Raw genomic sequence first — 22,947 nt, forward strand, 5'->3', positions numbered from 1 at the left:
TCAAATGATTTTTTTTTAGAAAGAATCATCGGAACGCACGCAGCTATACCAACGTATAGGATATGGAATTTAATATGTAAATAGTGCTTGTAAAATCTGAATACATGCTTATGTAGGTAACGACTTCATCTCCGGCCGGAATACAATTATAGACATCAACTTGATTTCTAGTAACTATGAATTGCCCTAAATATTTATTTTGCTTTTAACCTTTCATATTTTTAATATATTTTATATTTATTATACAATTATTATTTATGAAACATTAAAAATTAACAAATAATTAAGCATTAATTCGTTAAAAGACATTTTTCAAGCTTCGCAAATTAAAACACTTCCATTTCAGCTTTTCGTTTGCGTTTCTTGAACTTATTTTTAGTATCTGCTACTTTACCGCGCATAACTGCCGTCTTTAAGCGTTTCGCAGTCTTCTTGCGCTCCTGGGCGCCAGCCTTACGTTTGGCAGCACGTAGCGGGTCTTGTATCTTCTCCTGGGCCACAGCCTTGCGACGCTCGGCACGACGCACCATTAGCTTCGTTTGGACTGCATTGCGCAATTTATCGTAGACTTCGGCGCCAATGCGCTTGCGGAGACGGCTGCCCACATGCAACGCTTTCTGTCGCAGCTCTGCATCGATGTTATGATCATCCTCGGACATTTCACGCACCAAAGTCTGGAGTAGGGCTGGAGCTAAACGTGCGACTGATTCAGTGCTCAGAAGAGTGATGAGACCCTCTATGAGAGTGAATAGAGCTGTGCGCTGTATAAAACGAATTGCATTAACCACTGTCGCAGGTAAAGGAATCCATTTTATTTATTAAGTACTTACTATGGTGGTATCATGTGGTGCCTTGGCCATTTCCTTGTTGATCATAAATCGTATGTTACGCACCAACCAATTTAGATTGATTTTTGCGGCAGCCGGTTGATCCTCGAATTGCGTAGAATCTGGCTCCTGCTTGACGCTAAACGGCACATCCCTGAGCATATGTCCAATGTAAAGGAAAATTTTGACAAGCTCATCAATAATTTCCTGCGCGGTGTCCCCCGGTCTGACCTGTGCGCACAGATCCAGAACCAATGACTTAATGTCTTGCGCGGGCCGGGCATAAATAAACTCTAAAGCTTTGGATTCTTCCTGCTCTTTTTTCACTCCGACTAGACTTTGTCCCACATAGGCATAATCATAGTAGGCCAGGATGTGCGTCAGCAGCTTGGCTGCATTACAACGCACCCAATTATGCTCGTGCCCCAATAGCCGCTGACAGCTATAGGCGAGCTCATCCACAGTATGCGCCAACTGCTCCTCCTTTAACAATGCCTCGCCACAATGCTCAAAGATCTTGAGTAAACAGTACTGCAATTGTATGAGCTGATGATCTTCGCTGCGCTGCTGCTGCTCCACATGCGCATCCACATCTAGGCCGCCCGTCAGTAGATCCTCACCTAGCATACTATCCCATGGCTTCAATAGTTTCTAGATGAAAAAAATTGAATTTCACATTTACTATAATAACGAGTAGAATGGAAGACCTGTAAAAACATCTCCAACACAGTCTTACATACTTGTATAAACCTTAAAAAAAAAAAAACTCGTCATTGTACCCATCATTCTAAGGGCAGTCAGTTATTTAAAATGTTCAAACATATATATTACGTTTGATTCCAATATGGTAAAAAGCTATCTTTGTAAAAGTGATTTCACCATCAAATATGTATATGATTAGTGATACTTAGTTAAAACTAAGTTTGTTATTTAAATCTGCTATGGTTCAAAATAATCGCTAATAATGCTGATCATAGATTATAGTATTTATATCTCTTGAGTTTGGTTTACCTTGCTTCGCTTTCGCTTCGGTTTCAAAGGCGTATCCTCCAACTCCAGCTGCTCATGTCCTGGGGCGCGCACAAATCTGCCTACCGCATCAGAGTCGCCCACAGTCATCACGCCTACCAGCGTGGGTAGAACATCTGGCAGTCGTTCGGCAAATCCTGTGCGTTCCGCCTGCACAAAGCGGGACAGGAGTGCGGCCGCCATCTCACGCACTCCAGGTTTTTGGCGCGATTGTGGCGATGTAAAAAATAGCATTGTCAGGTCGAGCAGAGGTTGGCGCTCCACCTTGTTGAGGCGACTGAGAAGCGCCTCTAAAGCGGCGGCAATTGAGCGACGACAGCTCGCATCCTCATCATTGACAAGACGAGTACCCATGGACAAATAAAGGAACTCTGACTGTCTGAAAAGCACCTTCTGTGGAAATCGGTTGATGATGGCATGGATGAACTTGATGGCCGATTGGCGGCCAAAGGGCTGAGAATAGCACAATTGAACAGACATAAACTTAACGTACTGTTCAACGCGCTTGTGCAATGTATACTCCATAATGTAGGAAATGAGAATGTCGCGGGACTCCTCGCGCACATGTTCGGATTGAGAGATAATGGAAAGATTGCCCAAGTGCTTCATCAGATCATGTAGAGAACGCGAGTCGACTTTACGACCCACCAACGCACGCAGAAGGGTGAAGCACATAGTCTGGCTACTGCATTCCTCCTGCAGTTCCTGCTCGATATGAAGTAGCAATTGTTCGATCTGCTCCTCGCTCGGATTGTATCCATTGCATTTGCGGAGCACAGCGACCACTGCCTTGAAGCTGGACCGCACTAGTTGGGCATTCTCTTCTTGGCGTGTGGCGCCAAAGGTGGAGAAGTTTTTCAATATCTGGAACATGCGCGCCACCACTGGTTTCAGCTGCTCCGTGTCTGCATTTAGGACGGGTATATCATACTCTCCCAACCACAAAGCCGTGTAGCACTTTAGGGCGTAAGTCGTGGTCCTGGCATGAGTGCTTCCTAGCGCGTCACGCAGCAGCGGTAGCAATGGCTGTAGAAATGGCTGATAGTCGAGGTCTGCTAGCTTCTTGCGCTTGAGCACAAAATGTAAAAGTTCCAAACCGAATTCTATCAGTATGTGCGCATTAGCTCTAGCATTAGACTTGACTTGTTTGTTGCCAGCTACGGACCGCCTGCCTGGCGTGGGCGGCAATATTAGACAGTCAGGTCGGGCGCGCTTCATTAGCGCCTGCTCCTTTTCACTGAGAACACGCCTCTGTGTGTTCGGCAACAGATCTGTTATGCTCTCCGATACTGTGCCGTAAATGAAAATCAGCAGACTCTCGCGAGCAATGTGCACGTTCTCCACAAGCCCGGCTACAATTTTGGCAAAGCAATCCTGAATCTTCTGCGTCACCTTGCGGGAATGGGTGCGCGCCAAATGCTCCTTGAATGGCAGCAACAGATCTAACAGGCAATTATCCCGTATGTGGCGCGCCACAATTAGTAGCGTTAGAAAGCTTTTGGCGCTCGGTTTGGCTTCGGGCGTGTGCGCCACAATCTTGTCCACTTCCTTTTCGGCACTTACATCCCCAAAGATATCGTTGAGTGCTATCTCTAACAGATTCTGTAGGCAGTTTTCTATATGCGCCGGCTCCAATTGATCTCGCAATGCATCGAGCACGCCGTGCAATGTCACCGACAATACATGGACCTGAAAGCCACGTGTGAGTAGCGACTGCAACTGTTCAATTAGCTGTGATAGATAATTTCCGCCCAGTGTAACCATCATCTTTTTTAGTATGTCGCGTGTGAGCATCCGCACGGATTTCAGTGGTGACCGCAGGAAAGTGCACACCTTCATGAAAATACCTGGAAAGCAGTGGATTTTCTTTTAATATGTTTTAGGCAATGGAAGCTAGGACGCTACATGATTAAGCGAAAGAAATATGCAGCTCGTAATATTGAAGAGAAGCCCTCGAGACTGATGCCCCATAATGGGCAATCCCCGGTGATAATAGAGGGTAAGGATTCTCCCAAGTTCAGCTGTAATTGTTCCTTTTGACGTTCTCATTCCTTAACAACTACGTTTTTAATCTCATTGTAATGTTTTTGGGCATGGATTTCCCCTTGTGTACGCACCTGGCAAAGAATTTTCCAGCAGCTCCTTGGGCAGTTTTTGAAGCAATTTGACCATGGCCAGGGCAATGGGTACACGCTGTATTTCCTCTTCCTCGCGCTCGTGGCTCAGCCGTCGACGATTAACTTTGTGTTTGCTGTCATAGTTCGTCTTCTCGGTAATGGCATGGTTAAGAGTGGGGAGGAGGACGCTGGTGATTGTGCACATCACTCGCCTGGCTGCATTGGGTGTCATTTTTTGTTGTTGCTGAATTGGCGGCTCGTCATGGACCGCCTCTTCACCCTCCGCTTCAAAATCAATATCGTTTCCCTCATCTATTGCCTCCTCTTCTTTTGCGGGTATATCGTCGTTAGTGGAAGGTTGTTCCACTTTGGCTTTCTCTTCTGTCCCTTCCGGATCCTTTTCATGCTTTGCTCCTGGTTGCGGCAAGGATGGTTTAAGCTGACCAAGAGCAATCGCTTCAGTTGGTATCTGAGTCAGATCAAAGTGAAACGCGTCTAGAACCCGCACCACAATGCGTACACATTGTTTCTGGTGCTCCTGGGCGTGTCGCAGTTTCTGGAGATAGTGCCGGAGCACAATGTGGTAGTGCTGCCAAGGTAGCAGCTCGCAAATCACGCCAACTGTTTCGATTGCCGCATCGACAAGTGTATGCTTTCCCGTGTGCTTATCGGTCAGAAGGTAGCGTGTTGTCAGCGGTAGCAGGAACTGCGTTAAAGTCCGGGCACAGGGTGGACCCTTTCGCCAGATTCCTCCCGAAATATTGCAGACACGTTGCAGTGCCCGTCCATGACGTTGTGTTTGCAAATGTAACATATTTTCGAAAAAATCCACCTCAGGATCTTGTTTATCAGCCAATGGGGCCAGATCCCGCAAAATCTCGTGGGCCGTACCACACTGACGTGCCAATTCGCCAAGCAGCCCGATAGCTTCGCTGCGAGCATTTTCGTGACGCTCATCGCGTATGCAGCGTTGTAGCAGCGGAAAGAGCACCACATCCAAGAGAAAGTTTAACTGCTCCTTGCTATCTCCTTGCTGCTGTATAAGATGTGGCAGGAGCAGCTTCAGCAGCTCACCTATATTAACGCGCAGGCCTAGGTCCGAATCGTGCCGCAGCATGTAGAAGCAATTGTAAATGATCAATACTCCCAGCTCTAAATCGAATGTATTCGTATCGGTTGCCACCATCTGTTTGAGTTCGCTGAGCGCTTGCAATCTTCTATCGTAGTCGGGCTGTTCTAGCCAACGCTTGTCCCAGGCATTTAGCAGCAGTATAATCCTTGCGTTTTCGCGCACAGCCTCTGCATGCGGCGTAACTGCGGCATCCATTTTCGCAGCCTTGTGAAAGCGTTTGGCCACATCGGCAAGCACCTCGCAGAGCAGCTTGCGAGCAGGTAACACGTGGACCAGCTCGAATAGCGGCGCAAGCTGACGCATGTAGTTTTGCGGCGATGCGACACGTTTTAACAGATTGGCGAGTGTAGTAATAAGTTGTGTAACCACTTCGGGGTTGGTAGTTGCAATAGCCGCCTGTTTGGTGAAAATAGGCAGGAGTAGCTGAAGCAGCAGATCACAGGTGGACGGCTCGTGGACGTGCGTCGTGAGCAGTGCTAGAACGTTGAGCTCACGTTTATCCAATGACTGTTTTCCGGCACGTTGCTGGCTCCAATTGCTCTGCAGCCTCTGCAATATGTCCGGAATATGTGGTTGCAAGATGCCCAATGCCTGCGGCCCGTACTCTTCTGTGGCGGCGCATTCCAACAGCTGCTCCACCAGTTGCATCAGTGGACGACGCACGGCCGGCTTGGCCTTATCGTTAAGTAGCAAGGACATCAGATGGTGCATAATGGTTGGCGTCTCAGGTGTTGGGCGCTCCTGCAGCCACACCTGGTAGCGTGGTTCGCCTCCCCATAGGAGCAGAAGCTTAAGCAATGGCGTGGGTGTGTGTATAGAATCTTGAGGTAACCGTGTCAAACCTGGCCACACATACACCTCGCAAATGGCCTGCATACGCTCTGACGTCCACAGCTGCTCCATGTCCAGCAGCTGTGAGAAATAGTTGAAAAGCGTTTGCAACGCCACATGCTTCACATTTTTGTAGGCTGTTGTTAACTTGCCGGCGTCGGTAGCTCCTTGCACTTGTTGGCACACGCCAGCCACTAGCAACAGAAGTTTTAGCACATAGACATGGAAGTTTTCGCTTAAACGTCCCGCGAATTCCTTGCGTATAAGCTCCAAAAGATTGACAACGCGTTGCAGTTGGCGAGCGGAAATGACAGCCGTGGGCGTGTACTGCGATCGCACATATGGCAGCAGCTGATCGACAGGCAGGTCCGTGTAGTGTGTGAAGCGTTCGAAAGCCATTTTCAGAAATGAGATAATTTCAGACTCTTCCAGCTGGCCAAGGAAACGAAGTATAAGCGTCTTGCGTTGCTGGGCATTCATCTGGCGCTGCACGCCCTTGGCCAACATCTTTCCATATAGTACGCGTAGCATGTAAGGCATTAATTCATCACGTTGTTGTGCCGCCACACTTTCCAATTCAAAGCTGCTTAGTGTCACCTTGAATTTGGTCTCATCTATAAGAGATCCAAGTTGTTCCTTGTATTGCACTATCGCTGATGGCTGTTTATAAGCAACTAGACAATCTAATGCCAGCTTCTGCAGCTGGGCATTGGGACTGGCCAGCAGCTCCAGATAAAACTCATGCATCTCGGTTTGACGATGCAACGCCTTGGGATTGGGCTGTTTGACAAAGCACATTAACTTTAGTTGTAATGTCTGCAACACAAATTTGATGTAGGCATTTTGAGCTTTTCGTTTGCGTCGTATTGCCGCGTTGCTTTTAGAGCTTTGCTCCTGCTGTTGATCGCCTTCTACTGCTTCCTGTGCCTGATCATCCTCATCGTCGACGTCAACATCTTCAGCTGTAAGGCAAGAGAGAGAGGGTTAGAAAAAGTTTGTAATTATTATTTTTCCACTCACATTCATTGACGTTCCAAGTGTGCTCGGTGCGCTCCAACTGTGGGCGATATTCTTGCTCGACAAATTGCAGGAACAAACGCACGAGATCTGCGTTCTTTAACTCCGCCAGACTGCCTAATTTGGGTATACATTGCCACAGAAGTTGGCGATAGTTTAATAACTCTTGCTGTTTCAAAGGCTGATGTGCCTCCTCCACAGGCAGAAGAGAATTCAGAGCCTGCGATTTATAGACCTTCTCTAGCTGTTCTTCCTGTGCTTTCTTTGCTGTTCCATAATGAATACTTTCCACTGCTTCGAGTAGTTTGGATTTGTATAATGTCCAGAATTCATCCGTTGTCATTACCTTAGTATAAGCCGACAGAAGCTGTTGGACCGGCTCCCACACAAATTTAAAATTATTATATAGCAATCCAAGAAGGAGGCTAACTACGTGTTCCTTGTAATTTGGCAACTCTGAGTACTGCTTGAACTGGGCGGATGTCGGTTCCAAATGCTGTAATTGTAGCAGAAGGTCACGATAATTCTGTACAGTGGGCGTGATACAGCATGCCGCATAGAAGTACGAATATGGATTAAGTTTACGTCCCATCAATTCTAGGCAGTGTGCGGCTATGCGTCGAAACTCGGCTTGGGGTTTACCCAGCAGCATGGCGACAGCAGTCGTTATGTCAGTGGACTGATTCATTCGCTCCTGTTTCGACGTTTCTATTAGCAACAGCTGTAAGCAAGCTAATGCTTGAATGTTATTCTTCAAAGAAGGGAGAAGCGATTGCTGCAACTTATACCGAAATTCTTTGGGCAGTTTGAATTTTAGTACTGCGTGTGTTTGTAGCAGTAAAAGCAATAGCTTAAAGTCTATGCTCGTGGCAGCTATTTGCGCCTCCACTGCCGTTTGCAAGCTGCTCTCCAGTGGACCTTTATCGAAACCACGCATGTGGGGTACAACCATTAGCAGCAGAAGGTGATCCTCATTGGACAAATCAATTTTCTGCAATTGTTGCAACACGAAGTCAATGGTCTTTGCTTGCTTAAGTTGCAGGGGATACGCCTGCCAACTGCCCAGTGTGATGTTATCCAAATAAAGCGGTCGCTTGTGCTGCACTATGCGCGCCAGCAGCTCTAAACCAACGTTATCCAGATGTTGCTCATAATAGGCTATAACATGGTCCAGTAACAGCAGCTCGAATTGTTGGTAGTCCAGCATTTGTAGCACAAACTCCTCATACACCGAACGAAGAGGCTTGCTCACATTCAGGAATTTCTGTAGCAAACGATTCGCATCTAGTTGGCTTAGCTGAGCATGGCGTGCCTGCAATAATCCGCTGACCAATAGGCTCACTTTCTGCAAAATCAGCACGTGCGCCCTATGTCGTTCGATCAGTTCCAAAACTGTGGGCACCAGCAATCCCAGTTCCGCCACATACCGTCCATTCTTATGGGTTATCAGTGGCTGCATTATGTGCAACAAGTGCGCTGTGGCCTCCACATCTATGTCTGGTTTGGCCACTGCCTTGCACATTTGCTGCCACAGTACGGGGCTCTGATCCGGGAGCAAAAAGTTGAGCAACAAACCCAAGCTATGTTCTAAAATGTCCGTGAGCAAAGTTGCCTGTACGGGCGTGTGCTTGCCATCTACATTCACTAGCACATCCAGCACATGTGCAAGCAAATCGGCCGCACAGGTGTGTAATTGACCGTTAACGCCGCGTAGAATTTCAAAGAGCAATCGCCCACAGCCATGAACGCTTTCAACTTGTTCGCGCAACACCGTTTTCAATACGTAGGTAAGAAAGCGCGGAAAGTCGCGTACATCTCGCGCTATATATGCAAAACATTCTACAGCAAAATTGGTAACATGTTCGGCGTAATGCTGCTCATCCAGCAGCGGAAGAATAGCATTAAACACAACGCCAATGTTACGTTTTAGAAACGGCTTCAGCGTTTTAAACAGATGGGCCAGACATATGAGCGTCCATTCTAGCTGCTCGGCGTCCTGTGTGTTTAGTAGACAAATCAGGCGATCGAGCACGCGTTGAAAATAAGGGTAAAATTCCTCACGCAGATCACGTGCGAGAACATAGAGCAGCTCCAGCAATGGTTGCTGGGAGAGATTCGTCGCCGTGGCCAGACGTTCCAGCAATAGATCGACAACAAAGTCCTTTTGATGTAGCAGCTGTGGCAATGTGACTATTTTCCGGCATCGCTTGCTGAAATAGTTGTATTCTTCTGTTAAGTTCAACACCGTCCATTTTTGTAAGGTTTGATAGAAGTAAGTCTGGTTGTCTGCCTCGTCAAGCTCCTCGTATTTGTGACCAATGTGATAGAGCGCCAAACGCCTCAAATCGATTTCATTGACACGATCAGAAAATGATTTAAACTGTGGGCGAAATTGTTGTTGTATTAAGTTGGGCCCTTAAGACTTTCAAACTCACCCGAAATGTGTTCGTGATTTTTGACTTTTCCGATAAGTTCGCCATTTTTCTGATGCGCTAATTGCTTTCCTTTTCCTGGCTTTATTTTAAATTGCTCTGCAGCCTTAAATGCAGAATTTATATTAATAATCCATCTAATCAAATGCAACACGTGCAGCACATGTTTACAGCGGCATCTGGTAGAGTGGCCATTTTTAGGAAATTAAGTAATAATCGGTAGGGTAGTAATCGATAAATAATGGACGATTATTTGTGCTACTGTTTTACCATTTCAGCACCAGTAAACGACATATGTACAGAATTATGTTATTATTTATTTATTTTGAATTTCTAAAAGGACTGTGTTGAAATTGCAAGTAAAAGAACTGAAATCTTCTCTTTAAATATTTCAATATGTCATGTGCAACATTTTTGAAATGTTTTTGCATTTCTCATGATGTATTTGAGTTACTGGCGCATAATTAGTTACTGGTATCATTATGAAAAAGCAGCATTGTCCCATAACAACACAAATTGTTATTGAGATAGCGTAGTTAATTAAGATTGAAATAATATTTAAATGATTCTATTGAAATGAATTGCCGCCTATGTCTTAATATCGCGAGTGAATCCATGCAGTTATTTGAGGGAATTGGCTTGTCCCTCAAAGCGGCAAGTGTGATAGCTAAATATTTTTGGTTCGAGGTAATGCCAAACATAAACAAACTTCGGTTCGCAATTTAATAGTTTGAATTGTACATTTTTCTGAATTTAGCCGAAAAACGATGATCCCATATCGACTGTTGTGTGTGTTGAATGCTGGACCCGAGTAAACGACTTCAATGAGTTTTACTGCACGGTGGAGAAGGCTCATCGTCTGTTGACAGAACGCTTCTCAGTCAAGGAGGAGTATCACTTACAGGAGCAGCTGGAACAAGAGGCGGATGAATTTCTTGCCGAAGCTGTTGGAAACAGAATTTCTGATAGCAGCTCTAGCGAAGCATCATTTAGTAATGAAAAGTTTCTTAACGATGTGGCCGAACCCGCTTTCAGTAATGATTCAGTTGCTGTCTTTGAACCAGAACCAGAGGAGCGTCGCCAGACCCGGTCCTCTGCATCAGCCAAAAATAAAATGGAGCAAGCGGCCAATAAATCGTCCTCTCCTGAGAATCCAAATGCAAGAGTTAAACGAAGAGGCAGGCCGCGAAAAGGATCACAGAAACCCGAGGAATCTCAAAAGAACAAGAGATATGCCGACTACAAGAAGTCCATGCTGGAAATCGATATGAAAATAGCGCAACACATGCGTCTTAGCTGCGACATTTGTCACGAGGGGCAGGAAACATTTTTGTTGCTGTGCAAGCACATGTTGCAGGTGCACAAGCGAAAGGGCTATGCAACATGTTGTAATAAAAAGTTCTATAAACGATCATTTCTCACGGATCACATCGATCGCCACATCGATCCGGACAAATTTAAGTGAGTGGTAATGTGAGACATGTTGGCTATTAGCCGGTATTAAGGATTTTCTTTCACTTTTCTAGATGTGATCTCTGTGGTAAGACATTTGCTGACAAGCAGTGCCTGCGTAATCATGAGTTGCTTAAGCACCAGCCGGATGAAGAGAAGACATTCAAGTGCGAGCACTGTCCGAAACGATATACAAAACAATATTTGCTGGATCAGCATCGCATAATACACCAGGAACGTACTCTGCCCTGCGAAATTTGTGACAGACGGTACAGTATTTCAAAATTTTTAAAATTATTAGCTAACCCATTTATTCTAATCCCGATCTTTTACAGCTTTCCCAATATTTCCCTACTAAGCACACACATCAAGATAGTGCACGGGAATTATGGAACCATGTGTGACATTTGTGCGCAGGTGCCGATGTACTATTTTAATGAAAAAGTATTTTTGCGAATTTAAAATAACTCTGATTTTAGGTCATTCGCGGCAGGGCGGCATTCAAACGACACCAGCTTGAGCATGCTGGCGTTACTGAGCCGAAGGTACAGTGTGATATTTGTGGCTCGTGGCACAAAAATAAATATAGTCTGAAGAAACACATTCGCCGGCATAATGGCTCATCTGAGGAGTGTACCTGTAATATTTGTGGCAAGGTGTCGCCCAATCGTAGCGCAATGCTGAGCCACCAACGTTACGTGCATCTGGCAGACCGAAAGTTTGAATGCAGTGTATGTTCCAAGGCATTCAAGAAGGCCATAACCCTGAAGGTAAGTGTGATTGTTCCCATACTTACAGTCCGATTATTTATTGTCATCAATTTTAGGAGCACATGACTATGCACACAGGCGAGGTGCTTTATAAGTGGTGAGCTAGAACCTAATTTAAGAAATACATACAAGTATATTCCTGTTTGCTAAAATGTTGCTTCTTGTGTTTTAGCCCGCATTGTCCAAAAACCTTCAACTCCAATGCCAACAAACATTCTCATCGTAAGAAGTGTCACCCTAAGGAGTTTGAGGAGGCGCGCAAGGCTCGCACAGAAAATCGGATGGTGAATTCGGATGGATCTGCTACTGCAAATAGAGCCACGGTTACTGATCCTGAGCCTGACCAGATAAGCAACTTAGTTGATTCGCAAATTATCACCATTACGACGGACGAAGGTGGTGGGGACACCACAACACATAACATTTTAGTGACCACAGACGAACACATTCCGGAAGAACTTAAAGGCGAGGGGATTGTGTTCACGCTGTCCTAAAAACCATACCGCAAAAAACACTTTAATCTACATTATTTTGATTTTTAAAGATTATGTTTATGTTACGACAAAACCTCCTTAAGCTAGCGTTTAGTACAAAATTATTGAAATAGAGATTTAAAGGGAATGTTCAGCATGTCTGTCATATTTTTCAATAGTGTAAATACTAACCACGTTCACAAATAATTTCTACAGCATTTGGCTCCATAAGTACTGATTCAAGACAACGATGCACTGCTGAGCCAAGTATTTCATCGAGCAGGTAGTTAACCAAGCTATAATGAAAAATTTTTAGTTTTGTATAATTCGTTCGTTCAACGTTTACGCACTTCTCATCGCTGACAAAGCGCCACAAGTTCATCTGGAGATAGTGAGCATCCACTTGAATTTGTTGTAATCCGTATTTGCTGAAGGTTCGCAGGCGAACACACTCCAAAAGTGTCTGCAAGATTATAGAATTAGTAACGAAAATAGATATAAACTCCCACATACTTTGAGGCCAATTTTAATGATTCCCATTACAATGGAAACCTTGGAGAACTCAACTGAGGTGAATATATCAACGCGTTCCGAAAACAAGCGGTGAATGTTAGACACGTAGCTTGACTCTAGTTGTGATGGCGTGTAATTTGACCAATTGGAGCGATATTGCGCCTTCGAGTTTGTTCCGGTAAAATTGCTAAAGTAAGTTTTACGACTGGAATCACTGCTCGCCGTGGTGCGGAAGCCTGCATTGCCAGTGGTGTCATACAGACTGGCGACGACTGTCTCGATGCTACCCAACTCCTCCACCACACGTTTCATAACGGCACGTACTGAACGTGGTTCCAAACAATTCAGCCAATCTCGAGTCTCAACACTCTTGCGCAACATCTAAGAGATAGCAATTAAAAATTTAAGAAACATTTCAACTCATTTCACGCAACCCACCTGTGAAATGTTTGAGCCTTGCAGTCGTACATAGGCGTCTAGCAGCGACTGGGCAGTCTCCCGCATTTCCGCACATATCTCGGTCTCGTGGGTGAGCGTTGCACTGTTTTCCGAATCGATTTCGTAAAGATCATCCACCAACGCAATCTGAAAAACAATAACGCAATATTAATCAAGTATTGTACCGTGTATATTTAAAAATTGCACTCACCAGTACATGCACGCCCTGCTGCTCTAGCTCAAGGCAGGTTTTCGATAGCACCAGCAATAAATTGGGCGGACTAAAGCTAGATGTATCGGAAAAGCCGCACATTACTTTGGCTATGTGACGCAGGAAGCCTATAAGTAAATTTTCTCTTATACCGTCCACGCACAGAGCGCCCTTGTGCTCGGCCTTAATATTGAAGGACCAGTCGGTGCGCAAAAACACCAAGAGATTGTTCAGCACTTCTTTAATCTTGTCCATCATGGTCACGTATAAGTTGGTAATGAGATCGTTCAGACTGCTTCCAGTGCTCACATCAGTTTTAGCCGAAACCAAAGCCAAGCGCACAGCACTAAGACTGTCGGCAAAGTGGTCCTTTAAGTTCTTTGCATGTGCGTCGCACAACTGGTGAGCAGCTCCAATGATTATATCCACAGTGCTGCGCTTTACATCTAAGCCGCGGCAAATGTTTCGCATGGCCTGCAGTCGTCTGTGCAAACGATCTAAGGCACGGAGCATAATTTGCGTATCGCCGTAGCCAATATCGGATTCTACACGATCTTGCACCAAAACCAAATACTTGTCAATGTTTTGATTGAGGAAGATATTTAACTCGTACAGGGCGTTTTCTTGAAAATCATCGCTGGAAAAAAACAAGGATGTATTATGAATCTAGGATTTTTGATTTTTTAATTTACCGCTCGTGTTCGTAGTGCTTGGCAACGAACATGTCGAAATAGGATGTCACCACGAGCGCCAAGTCATTGAGAAAGCCTTCGATTCCCATGTCCACAAACTCAATCATATCTCGTTCGGTTTGGTCCTGCAGCATGATAATCTGTTCATGCAGTCGCTTAGCGGCGCATGTCAGCATCTCGCTGGCCAAATCGGATGTCTTTTCATCGAGTTGCAGCAACAATTCGCCTATTTCAGTGAGGGATTGCGCCGTATTGCCTGCCATTTGAAAGTCGCGACGCAACCGCTCCTTTAAATCAGCCATTATGGCATCACAGTCACGTTTTATGCCATCGAAGGATGGCTGTCGGCCATACTGTGCAAATACCTTCTGGGCGTGCAGATAGTCCTGCACAGCTTGCGCATAGTTTTGGTCTTCAATTAATGCCTTTAGCTTCGCCGGCAGTGTTGATAGAAACTGCAGGCGCTTAAGCAATGAATGCTTCTCAGACAGTCGGCACAGCTGCGATCTTGTGCCTTGTAGAGTACCTGTTATTTGCTCACTGAAACTGGTTATTGTCTGCATTTTCGTCATCAGCAGATTAACATCCACCTCCATCTGTTTAAAGTCATCCTTCATCTTGCGAATTGTGTCAGTGGCCGATATAAATTTGTTGTAATTCTCGTAGACTAGCGTCTGCATGTCGGAGTGCAGTGTCTGCGTATCCTTAACAACAGCCGCTTCTGTGTCCATGATCTGTTTTAGAGAACAGTCCTGCAAGCGAAAAAATTTGTATTAAATTGCTTACACGTTGATAGGGGCGCTGGGGACTCTACCTTTAGAAGCCTTTCGAGATATTTGTCGGCATCAAAACTAGAACTATCCATATCAAATGGAGTTTCATTGTTTTCCCCCATGGTAAACAAGTTTTATCAGATACTCCTTTCAAGACGGTTATGGTTTATGGTTTTAGGTGTCCAATTGCAGTAATGTTAGCCACACAACAACAAACTAACATATGGTTTCTAGGGGTGCAACATTGTGACTCAAAATAAATCGATAATATCCATTATTATCGTACTGTTGTCGATATACAATTATAGTCGAGTGCTGCGAAAGCGCGCAAGATTTGAAAATGAAAATAGTGTTTTATATTTATGTTATAGTATGTTAAATATTTAATATTTTTATATATATTTATTTTACGATCGCTAAAAATGTTCGATTACTCATTGATAGATGTGCTACTACAGAAATATGAATAGATAAGCCTTCCGCTGATAACATTAGGTCAAATGTGTTTTTCCCATCTCGCTGGATTGTTTTAAAAATAAAAACTTCAAGCATTTTAGAAGAGACGGTTCAGACGAGTGCATCATGAAAGTCTTCGCAGTTATATGTTTAATTTTAAGTATTGGCGCATGGGCTGTGGCAGCTGGTAATTTCGTTGGTGTGACAAAATAAAATCCTAAAATTAATAACTTTTTCTTGTAGTAGACTGTCTCATGGATCCTGAGTCAATGCTTTGCCAATTGGATCCAAATCAGGGAAAATAGCACATTTATATTGATTCCCAAGGTTGCACTGATAATGATGAAAATAATATTGTGTGAATAAACTGCCCAAATCATCGAAGAGTGTTTGGTTGAATTGCACCCAAAACATTTAAAAATGAAATGTACCATACATAAAGGTCTGCCGTTTTCCTTCAATTTTATTCGCCATAAATTTGATGTATGGCAGCACATTTGAATAGGAGGCTAAAGTGCCTTTTATCTCAGGAACGTTCAAGATGATTTTTTCCAATATACCTCAATGTTAAGCTGTGTGTGGGCGCTGCTGTTGCTCAAGGACATGCCAAAAGTACGCGCCTACGACTGGTCCTTTCCCCGCCTACGTTCACCCCCACAATTCTTGCTTAAAGTCAGCAGAGCAGCCAAACAGCCACAACTGGGTTTCCTAACGTCTGACGTCTGTCGCTGTTTCGTCTGTTTGAGTTACGTTTAGAAAATTACATTATACGATCCAGGGAGTGCGACGCCCACGCTAAGATGTGTGGCATGTGTCTACCACTTTAACGTATTTTTTCATTCCTATGGCAAATGTCTGCCTCCTGTATACTTGTATGTCCTCCTCTGCTGCTGGACATTGCGGCCTGGCGGCCATGTCGAGATAAATATCTTTGTGCTGTGTGCGGCGACAAAAGTTTGCTGTATCTTACATCAACTTGAAGTTTGTCCGTCTGCTTCTTCGGTCGGATGGGCTCATTTCAAATACATTAACATTTTGACCTTTCCAAAAGTTCAGTAGTTCATCAAATTTAATTTGTAGTTGTGTGTGGATTGCGCATATTATACTTACAGTGTGCAAATGTTTGTATGTTACACATACAAGTATTCTCATGTTGTGTAGTGTGTCGACGTACGAACAAGTGTCATTACGTTGTACCTAAACTTTGCTTAATTAACGGTACAAAGGAAACGAAAGTTTGATTTTATTTTTCTAATTACTCACTCCCAATTTAGCTATAAGAGAGTTCTTAAATACTAAACACCTTTAAATCTATAATATGGAATCTACAATAACTTGTTTACAACTCAAAGGACTTAAAATTGATATCATAAAAATTAGTTGGTAAGAAACTGGAGGTTATTCAGTATAGAGGAAGCTCTTTAGTAATTACAAGTATTTGGGAAATCCTTAGTAAAATTCAGCATAGTAGAATTTTAAAGAAAGGGAATTATAGTCGGACAAAATGTTCCTCAAATGATATTGTTTCACGGCCCATTTTTTGAACCACAAAACCTCTTGACTTAACGCGCGATTTATTTTTCGGGTCATTATTCACGCCACACAATAAGATTCAATTGACGTGAACAAAACGCAAGCAGCTGTCATAATGTGGACATGTACGAACACATAACATGCACTTATGTATGTACATATGTATGAATGAATACCAGATGTACACACGACAGATTTTCCACATTTCGTTTCAATCAAATGTGTCACAATCGATTTGGCTTGATATTCTGATTTTCACAAAATCAATTTAGCGAATTTAGCCTATGTGCGCTTGCACAAAATGTTTTCTATACAATGGTATTGAGTAGAGATCGAAAAATTCGCTCATTTAGTCAAATGGACTTCGGAAAATTTGATCAAAATGGAAGCAAAAGCAATGCTGTAAATTATTTGTATGTACGCGTATTTAACGTGTTCATATTAATTTTTCTTTTTAGTATAAGCAGATGTTAATAATAAAAAGTCGAATTAAGGTTAGTGCCAAATTGGGTATATTCGTTAGTCTTGTACCATATTCGTTTAAAGGCACTACCTGCCTTAATATTTTATAGACCGAAAACGTAAGATATCCAAATACGTGTATTTGTTTCGCCGACAATGTTAATATTATTGCATAACATATAGTATAATTTTATATTTATCTTAAAAACTAATTTGTAGGTACATGTGGGTATTGGTAACCAGAGAGCTTTATATTCGATTTAGATATTTGCTTAAGCTGAAATGCCTTGTATCTATACTTATGTGGGAGGAGCTGGCATTTTATACCTGTAGACATGCACAAGGCTTTTAGCACAAGAGCAGACAAGCGTGTGGGAGTGTGGGGGAGTGTGGCCCGTGCGCGTTGTGCGAGCTCGTCGACAAACTCAAAATTGAATTTACGTAAGCCAAGCGAAAGCAGAAATGATGCACAGGAAAGACAAACAAGGCGAGCGTTGGATTTGAAGTAGTGTCAAGGTCAAGTTTCAGCCATTGTCGTACACTTTTCGGCATGTGTCTCGCGCCATTTTGTTCCCATACACACACACACACACACATAGTATGTGTGCTTTTATGTGTGCCGCAATTGCATTGAATTTCAAGTGTAGCAAGCTTCCGAAACGAAAAATTAATTTCAGCGCTTGGAGCACTTTAGATATATAGTATAAGCTGGACTATCCAATTTGCCCTTCTGCAGCCGGCTGAGGATTAGGGCTGAGTTGTGATTTTTACATTTGCTTGACACTCTCGCGGACAGTTTGCGTAACTCGCAGTTTTTTAAGTGCTGCGAAAATTGAATGAAAATAAGCTGATGATAGAGTGTCCTTTTTGTTGTACTATCGTGAAGCCTTGAACAAGCAATAACTGGCGAATCACCGACCACTTTAAAAAGGGACTGGCGCCTCACAAAGCTATCAGCAGCAGCAAATGCAATTCATACACACCCATTTACACATATGTATACACAAACACCCATATGTTTGCATATTTGTGTATAACATTACTCAGTGGCGAGGCAACTCTGCGTCATAAATCTGCATGCACGGCTTCCGGCAGCAATTCAGAATGGCGGCGGCTGTTGGTGGTTTAATAGCGCGCGAGTGCGCCGCAGGTGTATGGTTTGCTGCTAACAGGAATACGGCAACTCATGACTTTTCGTTTTCAAATGGGAAAAGCAGGATGGATGTTTATCTCTATACATCTAATTCTGTTTTTACACGGTTTTGATTTCACACGGTTTGAAAAGTACAAATTGTATATGTGTTACAGGACTTTATTCCATTTATCACGATTCAAAATAACACAAAATAAATAATGCTTATCTCTATAAACCTAATTCTGTTTTTACACGGTTTTGATTTAACACGGTTTGAAAATTTCAAATTTTATATATTCCATTTTGCACGATTCAAAAGAACACAAAATAAATAAATAAAAACACACCCAGCTGACAAACAGCTAGAAACCATTCTTATATGGGACGGTATGCACATTATGTATGTGATTTTATAAAGTAAACATAAATCCTTGTTTTTTCACTGATTTTAATAGGTTTCAGAGATAAGGAACCAATCACCTATTTTATTTTAATTTATCAGAATCTTCACAATTTAAATCCACAAATTTATTATTATTATTTCATATTTCAGAAATTTCATAATTTAATTCTCGATTTGCTAGCGCTTAGGTACTTGGTATGAGAATCTCAAAAGAGGGCGCCCACAGTATTAGGATTTATTTATTAGAAATTTCACAATTTTTTATTTACTGTTGAGTATTTTGGTGACCTTCCTCATAGTTATTTTTATTGTTTGGCCGGCTCGAGGTCAGAGTAAGAAAAACCAATTTATTTAATTTTCTTTTCTTTTTCCAAAAAGAAAAGAAAATTAAATAAATTGGTTTTTCTTACTCTGACCTCGAGCCGGCCAAACAATAAAAATAATTTTTTATTTAATTTTTTGGAAATTTCACAATTTAAATCCACAATATTATTATTTAATTTTTCAGAAATTTCAAAATTAAATTCTCGATTTGCCAGCACTTAGGTACTTGGTGTGAGAATCGCAGAGGAGGGCGGTCACAATATTTTTATTTAATTATTCATAAATTGCACAATTTAAATCCACAATATTATTATTTATTTTTTTTTAAAATTTTACAATTTAATTCTTGACACTTATAATTGTAGGCAAAAATACTGAGCCCATCAAAGACGGGCAAGCCCTGCTAGTGGTTGCATATTGATTTTGTATGTTTTAGTAAATACTTGTATTTAGTTATTTAATGGCAAATTTCGTCGATAAGCAAAAACATTTCGTGAAATCTCATATAATATTTCAAAAATATACCATCTTCAGATATAAAGAGATATATAAGTTAATTAAATGACTTACAGAAAAAAGGAGGTAGGAAAATGTATTAATAACTTTTGGTCAATTGACTGAACAGTTGGCCAGTTATATGTTTAAATCAGCTTTTGGCGGTTTGAATAAAAATCGTGTAGGAAGGATATAAAGCTCCTAAACAAAGGCACCAATAGCTGATTTAATCATATTCAATTTATAAGCTAATTTTCAGGATTAAATTAATGCGATTTTTATACAAAGCACTTAGCCGAAGGCACTATGAGCACCAATAGCTGATTTATTTACATATAATACATTTTTAAGCTGAATTTTACGATTCAAAACGTGTTATTTAATCGTAGGAATGAACTCATAAATTGCTTTTGTATAAATCAGATATTGGTGCTTGTAGTACCAATATCCGATTAATGCATATAAGTCTGTAACTGTCCCTTAAAGGCTTCTAAACTATGGGGCTGATCAAAAAAGAGAAATGGGCTATAGGGCATGACTTCCATGCGTGTAAAAATCAAATTGGCTTTTGTTTTAACGATTTGTACAGTGGATTTGACTGTATATGCGCCACTCGATTTTTTGCAAAAGGAAATGGATAAAAATGAATCTATATATGTAAAAATTATAACCATGCTGATGCAAATGAAGTGCGTTCCCTGCTTGATGGGGGAGAAGCGAAATTTTATGTGTTGTGCAAAAATGTTGTGCTCCAGTGAAATGCAGCTGCAGCATTGAGTGCAATTTACTGACGCCTCCAAAGCAGCATTTACATAAAGGGAGAAAATTGAAATGCGCCAAAGAGCGGCCCCAAACTATGTCAGAAGGTTTCAACGTGACAGTCGACCGCAACAACAGCTGCTGAGGCGACAACTAATATGGAGGCGGCGCGCAATCAAAACCAGCCGTGAGGCAACATCAGTCCCATGAAAAGTGTCGGGCTGTAGGACAGGCGCCATTTTGTTTCACTTTGCCGCAAAATCTGCGACAAACTTTTGGCGTTGCTTGATGCTTCAGCTTCAGCTCCTGCTCCTCAATTTCTTATTTTTGTTGTTGCTGCTGCTGGCATTGCTATCGCGGGCGCGCGCCCCCAGCGTTGTCAATTTTTTATTGCCATTTGACTTTCGACTTTTTCTCAACGAGTGAGTGGAAAAAAATCAGCAATAAGGGCGCTCAGAGCCAGCCAGATGCAGTACTTTTGAGGTTACCATGTCACGTGCTCTGCTTTAACGTTGTACATATGTGCATATACTTGTACGAATGTGTGTGAACCAAAAAAAATAATGAAAATAAAAAAAAAAATTTGCAGAAATCTTTAAACAATGACTCGGGTGCTTTTCTTGGCAATTGAATTCAAATGAGGCCAACGCCCGATGCCATAAATCAAGTTGCAAAAAATTGACATTAATTTTCCCTGGAGTGCAACGACCACTGCGAACAATACATACCTATATGTATATACGAGTATATATACATAGTATACAGTATATAGTATATAAGTATATATCAACAATGGCTGTGATAAGACGATGGCGTGAAAAATGTGCGACGCTGACGTGTCAGGCTTGGGAATTCAATTCGCGAACTGCTTTCAATTCAGCCCCAGACCGAGACACTTTCCCTGAGAAGCCTGCATTGGTGACGGTGCGTTACAGGCTACCAGTATATATATGTATGTATAAAGAGATAGAGAGGGAAAGAGAGAGAGAGAGAGAAAGATAGAGATAGAGAGAGGGAAAGCGTACTGCACATTGATCACGCGTGGAATTTTTAAGTGGCTATCTGGGCTGAAAAACTCATGGCTTTGTTAAGCAGAGCTTTGGCACTTTTCTACTTATTGTTACTGTGACTACGCTGAATGACGACATCGACATAATGCGCACGTACTTGCCAAAATCTAAAACAAACATCAAGTTACTTGGCAGCTTCATTGCGCTTTGGGTAGCGTAATTATCTGCTATGTACGTGCGGGAGTCGCAAAATGCGTCGCGTAGCTAAAGAGCTTTGCATAGGCCCCAAATATTTATGATGCTCTGCCATCCACAAACATAAATAAATAAATATGTGCACATGGGCAGCATGCTGTTTCTAACGTGGTAGTTCATGGTGTGTTTAATTTAAACCAACATACATATCTACTTATGTATGTGTGTGCGCATTCTCGTACAAAATAAATTGAATAAAATTCAATCTACGGTTGGTTTAACGCAACAACAAGTGAAACAAAACCTCAATATTAAATTAAGCACAACACAATACTGTTTGTCCGTTTAAAGAGCACTATTTGTTAGCTTTTGGGGACAAGGGAGTTTTATATTTAGAAGGGTCCTTTCCACTTTGCAGCTCGGAAGTGAGCGCCTCCTCTGTGTACTTTAAATTATCGATGAATCTGTTGGTATAAAAATAAACAGTGAGCTGATAGAACACTAAACAAAAGCCTTTCGGCACTTGTCGATGTTGACTCTTATAAAAAGGAAGCTGTAAGCACTTTTTCAATCACAAAATCAATTAATTTGTTGCGGAAACCTTTGAAAATGGAAAAAATTAAAATCAAGTATGTAAGTAAAAAATCTTGAATAAATTCTAAGAAAATAATTTGACAAAATAATAAAACAACTATAATGGCGTTTTCATTTGACTATTTTAAAATATGATACAAATATAACTAAAATGTTCAAATTGGAATTTGAAATAGTAAATAATATTGCTTTAAGCCTTAAGATATTAATATACATATGTATATTTTATTGCTTTTAGAAACTTATATTTATGTAAAGAGTTTAATTTTCATCAACGATGTTTCCTCAATTCTAAACATTGTTGTTGTTGTTTTATTAAGCCAATCCTAAAGTAATTATATTTGTTTAATGGGCATAAAAAAGGAGAGCATTTTGAGCAATGTTTTTACAATAAATGAATTCTTTTTAATAAATATTGATTTTTATCGCCATTTTAACGAAATTAATAGTTTAATCAAATCATTTTATGTCCCGTTAAATGGTTGAAAATGTGGCTTTTGAAAAATATTATTTTGAGCATAGTAGTATGTATTCCCTTTAATCACGTGCATATTGCAAATCGCCTTGGTAGCAAATTCAGACTTCGTGTGCCACATGAATGAGCGCAACCGAAATGCCATTAGAGAATACCGCATTGTTGTGGCTCGCAACGCAAAGCGCATAAACAAAAGTCCCAAATATGCAAACACAGCGCGGCTAAGCACGCTTAAAATGATGTCGAAACATGCAGACCTACTCACAGAAACAGATACAGATACATTTGCTTATGGCGTACAGATGCATGTACAGAGTTTTGCTTTAAGCTTAGTTGGCATATACTAGTCCGGGCAGGATAGCAAGTACAATAACAACAGGCTGGCCTCCATAGTCGAGC

At 41.9% G+C, this 22,947-nt stretch overlaps 3 protein-coding genes and 1 long non-coding RNA gene across 4 annotated transcripts; 2 read left to right on the forward strand and 2 right to left on the reverse strand.

The window, feature by feature from the left end:
* Positions 1–326: 326 nt before the first annotated feature.
* LOC115623433 (small subunit processome component 20 homolog) lies at positions 327–9,510 on the reverse strand. Its single transcript, XM_030517779.1, has 6 exons — positions 9,389–9,510; positions 6,957–9,333; positions 3,974–6,898; positions 1,839–3,703; positions 831–1,478; positions 327–761 (listed from the first exon to the last, which is right to left on the reverse strand). The coding sequence occupies exons 1-6, from the start codon at positions 9,431–9,433 to the stop codon at positions 327–329; spliced, it is 8,295 nt and encodes a 2,764-aa protein (XP_030373639.1). The 5' UTR covers positions 9,434–9,510.
* A 193-nt stretch (positions 9,511–9,703) lies between these two features.
* On the forward strand, positions 9,704–12,228 carry LOC115623536 (transcription factor grauzone). The gene is made up of 7 exons (XM_030517922.1): positions 9,704–10,072; positions 10,143–10,846; positions 10,912–11,106; positions 11,173–11,254; positions 11,317–11,607; positions 11,664–11,704; positions 11,780–12,228. Exons 1-7 carry the CDS (start codon positions 9,962–9,964, stop codon positions 12,099–12,101), a joined length of 1,746 nt encoding a protein of 581 aa, XP_030373782.1. The 5' UTR covers positions 9,704–9,961; the 3' UTR covers positions 12,102–12,228.
* LOC115623528 (vacuolar protein sorting-associated protein 51 homolog) lies at positions 12,152–14,878 on the reverse strand. Its single transcript, XM_030517914.1, has 7 exons — positions 14,749–14,878; positions 13,935–14,686; positions 13,243–13,879; positions 13,032–13,178; positions 12,594–12,974; positions 12,431–12,543; positions 12,152–12,376 (listed from the first exon to the last, which is right to left on the reverse strand). Exons 1-7 carry the CDS (start codon positions 14,827–14,829, stop codon positions 12,268–12,270), a joined length of 2,220 nt encoding a protein of 739 aa, XP_030373774.1. The 5' UTR covers positions 14,830–14,878; the 3' UTR covers positions 12,152–12,267.
* A 365-nt stretch (positions 14,879–15,243) lies between these two features.
* Positions 15,244–15,604, forward strand: LOC115634297. The gene is made up of 2 exons (XR_003996429.1): positions 15,244–15,350; positions 15,407–15,604. It is a non-coding gene; the product is annotated as an uncharacterized LOC115634297 (long non-coding RNA).
* The last annotated feature ends 7,343 nt before the right edge of the window (positions 15,605–22,947 follow it).

Source organism: Scaptodrosophila lebanonensis, unplaced genomic scaffold (genome assembly GCF_003285725.1).
Source record: "Scaptodrosophila lebanonensis strain 11010-0011.00,11010-0021.00 unplaced genomic scaffold, SlebRS2 tig00000001-arrow-pilon, whole genome shotgun sequence".
In the NCBI taxonomy this organism is placed as follows: Eukaryota; Metazoa; Arthropoda; class Insecta; order Diptera; family Drosophilidae; genus Scaptodrosophila; species Scaptodrosophila lebanonensis.